Raw genomic sequence first — 7,931 nt, 5'->3', positions numbered from 1 at the left:
CATCAATAGCATATTAAGTCTTGTACTGTAACGCAATCATCAATGTCTTTCCTTCCTTTTTTGCTCTTTCTTTCCTGCTTGCTGCCCACCCACCCGCCCGCCTACCTGTCTGTCACCCTGCCTTCCTTCAATTTCCTGCCATTCCATCCGTCCATCCATCTTCCATCTGCCTGTCCGTCCGTCTCCTTACCTTCGATGGAGGGGGGGGGGGGAGATCCATCGTGCAGCCCCGTGGAGAGCAGGACAAGGGCGAGGGAGCCAATCTGCTGCCACCTTGTCATCTGCCGGCGCTTCGATCGGACCGAGCTCTCGTCCATCTCGATTAGGGACTCTGACGGCCGCGTTTAGGCCTGGAGAGAGTGAAGGACACTGGGGAGCCAGCCAGCCAGCCCACCCACCCCGCCTGTCATAGCCAGAGTTATTCCCCGGATTATAGATCTGAGGGACGACGGCACTTTTGCTCGACAATGACAATTACTGGCCAGCGTGTCGTGGAACTTGGCCGCGGAGGCAGCGTCAGACCTCTAAATGTTTTTTTAAAAGGATGTAGTGGGGGAGACAGTGTGTTTATTTTGTTAAACGAAGTACGTGAATGCCGGTGGATGGATATGATGGTGGAGGCTTACAAATGTGTTGTGTACACTCACAGAGAGAAACACCGTACAGTACACATACAATACACAGCCACACGCGAGCACTTTCGGCAACATTCAGACGACCCTGTTTGTACCTGATGCGCCTGATTGCGCAGCGGAAGATTAGCGTAGAGGCAACTCTGCCCTGTTTGTTCCCAGAATGCACCTTTCTCCAGGTGTTTGCTTATTCGTTCTCTTAAATCCCTGAGCTGTGATGGAGCAAACAGCCAGAGAGCTTTATCACAGGCTGACAGATCCAAGCATCAATGTGTGTGCCTGTGTGTGTGTGTGTTTGTGTGTGTCTGTTTGAGTTGACTCTGGGTGAAAGCGTTTGCTCTCCTCATAGGTGGACACACAGCTCAAGCCTTGGTACAATAGCATTTACTTTCCTTTGTACTGCATCACATCTGCGTAGACGTCCTGTACAGTTCTGTTCTGTGTATTCTAAACAACTGCCGTTATCTGGGTCAGGAGGCAGGACCGACGCCGGAATTGATGGATTTGGGGGTGGGGTAATAGGTATGGAGGGGTAGCATGTAAATGACCATTTGGAAGAACTGTCCAAATGCCTGTAGTCCCTATCAGTTTCTTCACCCCTAACACATCAACACGCTGCTTGAGTTGGAGAGTGTGCACATGGTGTTATTGCTCGCTGAGTAGACTCAGAGTGGAATCTGATGTTAACGCGGATGTATGCAGTTGAACCGGAGAGCCGTGTTGCAGAAAATGTCTTTGACACTAGATGGCGATGTGCTCCAAGGGTTAAGGACTCTGCAGAACTGGTCTTTTCTAATTCAATTTTAATAGCAAGGGGCAACCCAGTGGCTCACTCTTTACGGTTGTGTAGCGCAGGGAACTGGGCATGGCCTTCCCTCTGTATTTCCCTTATATTTCCTGTTGCTTTTCACTCTCTATCCTAATAAAGCAGAAATGCACTAATATATATATATATATATATATATATATATATATATATATATATATATATATATATTGATAGTTGATACACATAGTTTATATCAGAATTGATATTATAATACAATAAAGAATGCTATACTAAATGTTTTATTAATACCGTGGTCCAAGTTTAGAAATAGATTTTGTAGATTTTGTGATCTTTTGTTTCTGTCTTTCCCATAGCGTCCATTTGGGTGACTGGGTATGGGGATGAAGTTCTCCCGAAAACCTTTTTATTTATTTATTTTGTCTGCGAATTGGACTGGTGCACCTGGAGGTTGACCTCTGTCAGGGCCTGAAGGTTGGTTTCTGTTTGGGCCCGGTTGGCCTAGGACCTGGTTATCTGACAAATCTCCTGTTATTTTTTCCTTTTCTCTCTGTCTCTTCCTCACTGGAAAGGAAAACAACATATTTTCTCCAGGCACACTGAACTCCCACACATAGCTACAAGACAACAAACTCAAGGTCTTTATTCCAGAGGCAGTTTTGTCTGTGAGACATGGATTCTGTGTGCTGTGGATTGCTGAGTATTGTATCAAAACAGGAATCACACAATGTTCTTCAACAACACTGACAACAACCTTAAGTGATAATGTAACAAAATGGAATTCCTACCAGAATTATTTTCTTATTTCTCACTTGTCTTACTTCCCTTTACCTCTATCTCCTGCCTGACACCAAACACTATTTTGTTCAATATAACGGATCCTGACTTCATACAGTTTCCCCTATTCTCGCTCCTCTTTGTCTCTTTTGCCTTCTCTTCTTCACTGGTTTCAATGCTACTTGTGTATATTTTGATCCTGTATGGTCCTATGGTTCTCTGTGTCCATCTCCACATGCTCACAGAAGACCTGGCAGTTCTAAAAAGATGTACTCCAGTAGTCATTTTAGTCTTTTGATGCACGGCTTGTCACAACTTCTGAGAAAGGCTCTTACCCTTAGGCTTGGGCATTTGTACATTTTGGTCAGCCTATCCAGTGAGAGAAGCTGCATCAGTTTCTCTCGTCCCAAAACCTTGTAGTGGTCCTGCTTGTTAGCCAGCCTGAGAGATCAAAGGACACAGAGAAAGCAAGGGAGAGAGACATGGAGGCAACAAGAGAGAAAGAGAGGGGTTAATGTAGTAGGGTGACGTTTGTGAACAGGTGTATATCAGTCTTCCAGTTAAGTGCTATTGTGAATGAATATGTCTACCTGTTTATGTGTATACAGTGCCAAACAAGTGTTTGTTGTAAAAACACAAAGTCATAAGCTCCTCTTTCTAGGTGTATTCTATCCCACCATTTTTTTTTTTTATCACACCACAAATTCAACAATGTTCCTTGGTCAATATTTCATTCAAAACTAACATTCTCAGGGGCATATAAAAAAAAAAAAAAAGTTTTTTAAAGTCAACTCAATCCACCCCCTCACTCACTAATTGTATGACTTCAAACTGCCTTTTTGGTAGTGTGTGTTGAGTTTTTCCCCATGTCCTTTCCTTCCTAAAAGGCTCCAGGAATTCAGGGCCCTGTCAGAAACAATCAGTCAGAGGTGCTCAACAGGCCCGCTGAGGCCTGAGAAACACAATAGGCCCCACACCAGGCCTTCCACACTCAGCACCGAGTCACAGAGAAATGTACTGCCTGGAGCAGGTGGGCTGATCCACTAGACACAACAGGGTCCTTCTATTGTTCGACACCATACATGACTCCACTGTTTGTTCGAGACCATTGTCCCCTCACCGTATGAGAGTAGGCGTGTGCTCTGCTCTCTCCTGTTGACTTAATCGCCTCACCTTTTAATTCTTCAGATAGGCGAATGAGTTGGGGAGTCTGAGGAGACTGATTGGTGGAAGGAAAGTCTCTCTGAGAGAAAGAGGAGTGGCCAGACACCGGCAGAACCTGATTTCCCTGGGAAGTGAAGTCGTTGTTCTGTGAGTGTAACAGTCTTGACTAACTGTTGTACTTGGAAGTGTATCCCAGAAAACACTCACACACTAATGTGTGGCTGTGGCAAGGAGTGGAGGGTTTGAAGAAACTGAAGGATGATCTGAGGAGCAAATATTTAGCAAGAGGACTTTATTTGAACAAGGAATATTTGTCTCATGGATTGGATCAAGTGCTTGTTCTGTTCCTGGTCAACTCTGAATAAGGGCAGCCTCTAACTTCACAGACAACCAACAATCATAAGGTAAATATAATAAAAACAAATAATCAGACTGTTGTTATCCAACCGTTTCTCAGTGGATTCAAAGCTCGTACACGGTTTTTTATATTGTGAAAGTGTAAAGTATGAAGTGAAAAATAAAAACAAGTAGTGAATACACACCGTGAAAAAGAAGCTAATAAAGAAACAACTCTCCATAACTACATCTGCTAGTGTAACAGACCATTTAGCTGTTTCCTTTTTAGGCTCACACCTGCATTGAGGGGAAAGATGTCAACACAGGCAGTTCTCTCGTAAAATCCCTGACAGGTGAATTCATGGGATCATATGAACAGAGCCAAGTTGTGGCTGGGAACTGTTACGGGTTTGTCCCTGCCTTCGTTTTCAACTGAAAATCAAGTCACACTGCACCTTAACTGAGTTGAGCAATTTGGTAAACAGCTCTCCTTGTAGGACACACAGCAAAGGGAGGGGGAAACAGTGGGAAGGAGAGTGAGAAAGAGGGAAAGAGAGAGGGAAAGTAGGTTCAGAATGGTGTTGGTCTACCAACCATGTTGGTCTCCTACCTAGTATTACCATGGCTCAGGTCTCAGGGCTGAGAACAATGACCACAGTCATATTCATAAGCTCTGCCTGTGAGGAGATTGTAATAGTTACACCACACACAAACACATACCTACTCTGTTTTTTATACTGTCTTTTGATTCAAAATCTATTGGGTTATGAAATAGTTTTCATTTGCATCATTTCACTCCAGCCCAACATTCTCTCTACCGCAGCCGAACACCACTTCCACATGGTCAGGGTCATTTATGTTAAGCCACAACACAAGGGGAAGTAACTGTGACCTCAGAAAGGACCTCAGTTTCTTTATAACAACAGCACACCTAATCTCTAGCACCCTGCTTTACAGGACTGTTTTCACTTAGAGAGTACCAGGTTTCTCATAGATTTCCAGTGTGGACTACATCTATGACTTGGAAAAACTACATTGACATATTTGAAATGTTTTCAATATTCATCAGCCACAGCAACACAACAACGCTGGTTTAATTCCAAACTGCGGAGAGATCTGTCAGAGTGGGAGTGTATCAGAAGGTCGCTGCTCTGAGGGTAATCATTATTTCAGAGACAGACGCTAGTGAAGGGAAATGCCTCAACGCCCAAACGTAAACAACACAACTTCTCATGGGAAAAAAAGCTGAACTTGATTAACTGATGTCAGAGATAAACTCTGCTACCCATCTATCTCTCCCAGACCTGGTACAAATGGAGCTACACAGAGGACCAAAGGCTAACAGCCATAGACATCCTTAATCATTGTTGACAATATACACATTCATCACCAATGATGGTGTAAATAAACAATGACTAAGCATTGGCTCTGAATTGACATGCGACAATACAGTCCGTAGCCTAAACTTGAGTTCATATTGTGCATGCAAGGAATTGAATGCCAACTCTGGCCAAAATCAAGACTTAATAGTTGAATTTAAGTAGGCTCTAACCTTATATCTACCTCATTACAGGGCTTAAAAAGCGGTAAAACTCTGAGACAAATCGTCTGGTTCCACCAGGATACCTCTTTGTTGAGACTGTGTCCTCTGGATCGAGCTCCACCAGGAGGACTCTGCTGAGAGACTGTGTCCTCTGGAGCGAGCTCCACCAGGAGGACTCTGCTGAGAGACTGTGTCCTCTGGAGCGAGCTCCACCAGGAGGACTCTGCTGAGAGACTGTGTCCTCTGGAGCGAGCTCCACCAGGAGGACTCTGCTGAGAGACTGTGTCCTCTGGAGCGAGCTCCACCAAGGCATTAACATGAGGGACCGTCTGGCAGAGCTTCGCCAGAGGGCCCAGGAGTTCCGACTGGCTGGCAGTGAGATGGACCACAGGCCGTTCCCAGTGGAGGACAACACAGAGGACCCAGCAGGGCTCGGGGTTATGGCTCCCCAGGCGGTAATGTTCGAAGAGGAGCCCGTCCTGGAAAACTTCCTGTCCGAGGCCCAGCACATCCGTGACAACCTCACTGAGCTGGAGACGGAAGTGAGTGGAGTCACCATTCAGCAGCATGCACGAGACACGCAGCGGTGCGCTTTTGGGGACTCGATTGTGATCTTATCTCCTTTCTCTCCAGGTGCTGAAGTTTAGCCAGCAGCAGAAGAGCCTGGTGGCTACCATGCGTCGCTTCAGCGTGATGAAGAAGGAGAGCGGTGTGACACGGGACATCAAGCTGCAGGCCGAGAGTCTACATCGACGTCTAGAAACCCTCTCCAAGCAGGCAGAACGCACAGAGGCCCAGCATGGGCCGGCTGCAGCCGTGACTCGAATACAACAGTCCCAACATGCAGCACTGCATAGACGCTTCCAACAGGTTGGCTTGCATGGCAATTAAAGAACAATTTTGTCTAGAGGGATTGGATCCTCAACTGTGTATTTAGCATGCGTGAACCCACAATTGTTAACAGCTCTCTTACACTATAGTTTGTGTGTGTCCAAGTTGAATTTGCTATTGTTTGTGCTCCAAGGTGATGCGTCAGTACAACGACAGCCTGCTGACGAAGCAAGAGCGATGTAAACACTTCATCGTTCGGCAGCTGGAGGTGTCTGGACGTGTAGTCACTGAGGAGGAAGTCGATGAAATGGTTGCTACAGGGAAGTGGGATGTCTTCAACGAGAATTTGCTGAACGATGCCAAGATTACCAGAACACAGCTGTCTGAAATCGAACAACGTCATAAGGTACTGCAGGACTAATCGGGATGAAGCGTTACTGATGGTCTATTTACCAAATTAAAAAAGCTTATCGTATAAATAAGAAGCCACTTTCATGGATAACTTGAAATTATTATTACTGTATTGGGAAATAGACTTTGTATCAATGAGCCTAATATAACTTCTTTCACTAACAGCCCCATCTTACTGTGTCCCCCTCAACCAGGAGCTACTGAACCTGGAGAGCAACATGAAGGAGCTGAAGGAGCTGTTCATGGATGTGTTCCTGCTGGTGGAGGAGCAGGGGGGCTACATCGACCACATCCAGACCAACGTAGAGAAGACCCAGGACTACGTGGTGGTCACCAATGAGAAATTCAAGCTGGCCGCCAGGTACAAGAAGAAGAACCCACTGAGGCAGCTCTGCTGCTGCTGTTGTCCACCCTGGAAGTGCTGCCTGTAGGGATTATCCAACCCTTGCTCCTAAAGTTTTTCTTCACCGTGGAGGGTTGCTGTTAGCCAGACTCACACAAGTTGGGGATGCTCAGAAAGACTGGACCCCGAGCCGTAGGGGTTGCTGTGGACAGACCATTAGGCCCTTGGGCCAGGAATGAGGTAGAGGACTACTGGACTAGAGATGCGGTTGGGTGCTGACAGTGGACAGAAGTGCAAGTCAGATGAGAAGAAATCAGTGAAGAAGAAATCACACAGGATACTGGACTCAGAGGGACTGTGCATGACATTTTCAGTCTTTCTGAACTGTTCAGTAAAAAGCCTTGATAGCTTCTGACATAGAACAAGGACAATAAGCTAAAACGTCTTTGTTGATTGCTCAACAAACTAAATAGTTAATTCCAAGTTATACAGTAGAAGTCCATGATCTTGAAATTGAAATATTTTCAGAAATGGTATTGTATGATTACAGTAATACAATGGCATAGATGGCACATTATAGAAAATATAAAAATAATATTACACTTGTTTGCCATACAGTTACACTTTTGGATGTTTTTAATCTCAAACCAGACATTTAGGTTTGTGTGACCATTCACATGAGACATTTCACTCTTTCAAAAATTATAAAGAAAGTGACAGTGTTGTTCTTTGGCAAGATGTGCTTCTTAAAAAATGAATTGATTGACACATTTCATCAAGTGGTCCACATATTAGAAAATACTTTCAAACCGAATACTCATACATAGATGATTGACAGTCTGTTTCAGTTAAACTGCCACGTTTTTCAGTCTTACCTTGATACTATCATTGTTTCCCTTTCAATGATGCAAAAAGGTGATAGCAGTGACAAACATGATGGAAGACACTGCCTGAGGAAAGTATCAAGTGCTGATGAAACACTTAGGATGGCTATACAATACAGGGCGACACATAGTGTCTAAAATCAGTCACTAGATAGGAACATTGTTTTACCATCCATACACAGGGTTTTGAGGATGAGGGCCCAGATCAGACAGTGTTAGTCCA

General features: G+C 44.8%; 1 protein-coding gene across 1 annotated transcript; it reads left to right on the top strand.

Annotated features, from left to right (window-relative positions):
* Nucleotides 1-3,502: 3,502 nt before the first annotated feature.
* stx19 (syntaxin 19) lies at nucleotides 3,503-7,502 on the top strand. The gene is made up of 5 exons (XM_084689378.1): nucleotides 3,503-3,764; nucleotides 5,270-5,781; nucleotides 5,873-6,109; nucleotides 6,264-6,476; nucleotides 6,676-7,502. The coding sequence occupies exons 2-5, from the start codon at nucleotides 5,557-5,559 to the stop codon at nucleotides 6,910-6,912; spliced, it is 912 nt and encodes a 303-aa protein (XP_084545504.1). The 5' UTR covers nucleotides 3,503-3,764; nucleotides 5,270-5,556; the 3' UTR covers nucleotides 6,913-7,502.
* Nucleotides 7,503-7,931: the final 429 nt, after the last annotated feature.

This window comes from Hypomesus nipponensis, chromosome 23, assembly GCF_054491055.1.
Source record: "Hypomesus nipponensis isolate SF chromosome 23, ASM5449105v1, whole genome shotgun sequence".
NCBI lineage: Eukaryota > Metazoa > Chordata > Actinopteri > Osmeriformes > Osmeridae > Hypomesus > Hypomesus nipponensis.
Note: the sequence above shows the minus strand (reverse complement) of the source record. Positions and strands in the feature narration are given on the sequence as shown.

Bases quoted from the DNA above. Each gene is read 5' to 3' on its own strand.
- stx19 (XM_084689378.1), top strand. From the start codon at position 5,557: ATGAGGGACCGTCTGGCAGAGCTTCGCCAGAGGGCCCAGGAGTTCCGA. The intron at 5,782-5,872 runs GTGAGTGGAGTC...CTTTCTCTCCAG, and splicing joins TCACTGAGCTGGAGACGGAA to GTGCTGAAGTTTAGCCAGCA. The intron at 6,110-6,263 runs GTTGGCTTGCAT...TTGTGCTCCAAG, and splicing joins TGCATAGACGCTTCCAACAG to GTGATGCGTCAGTACAACGA.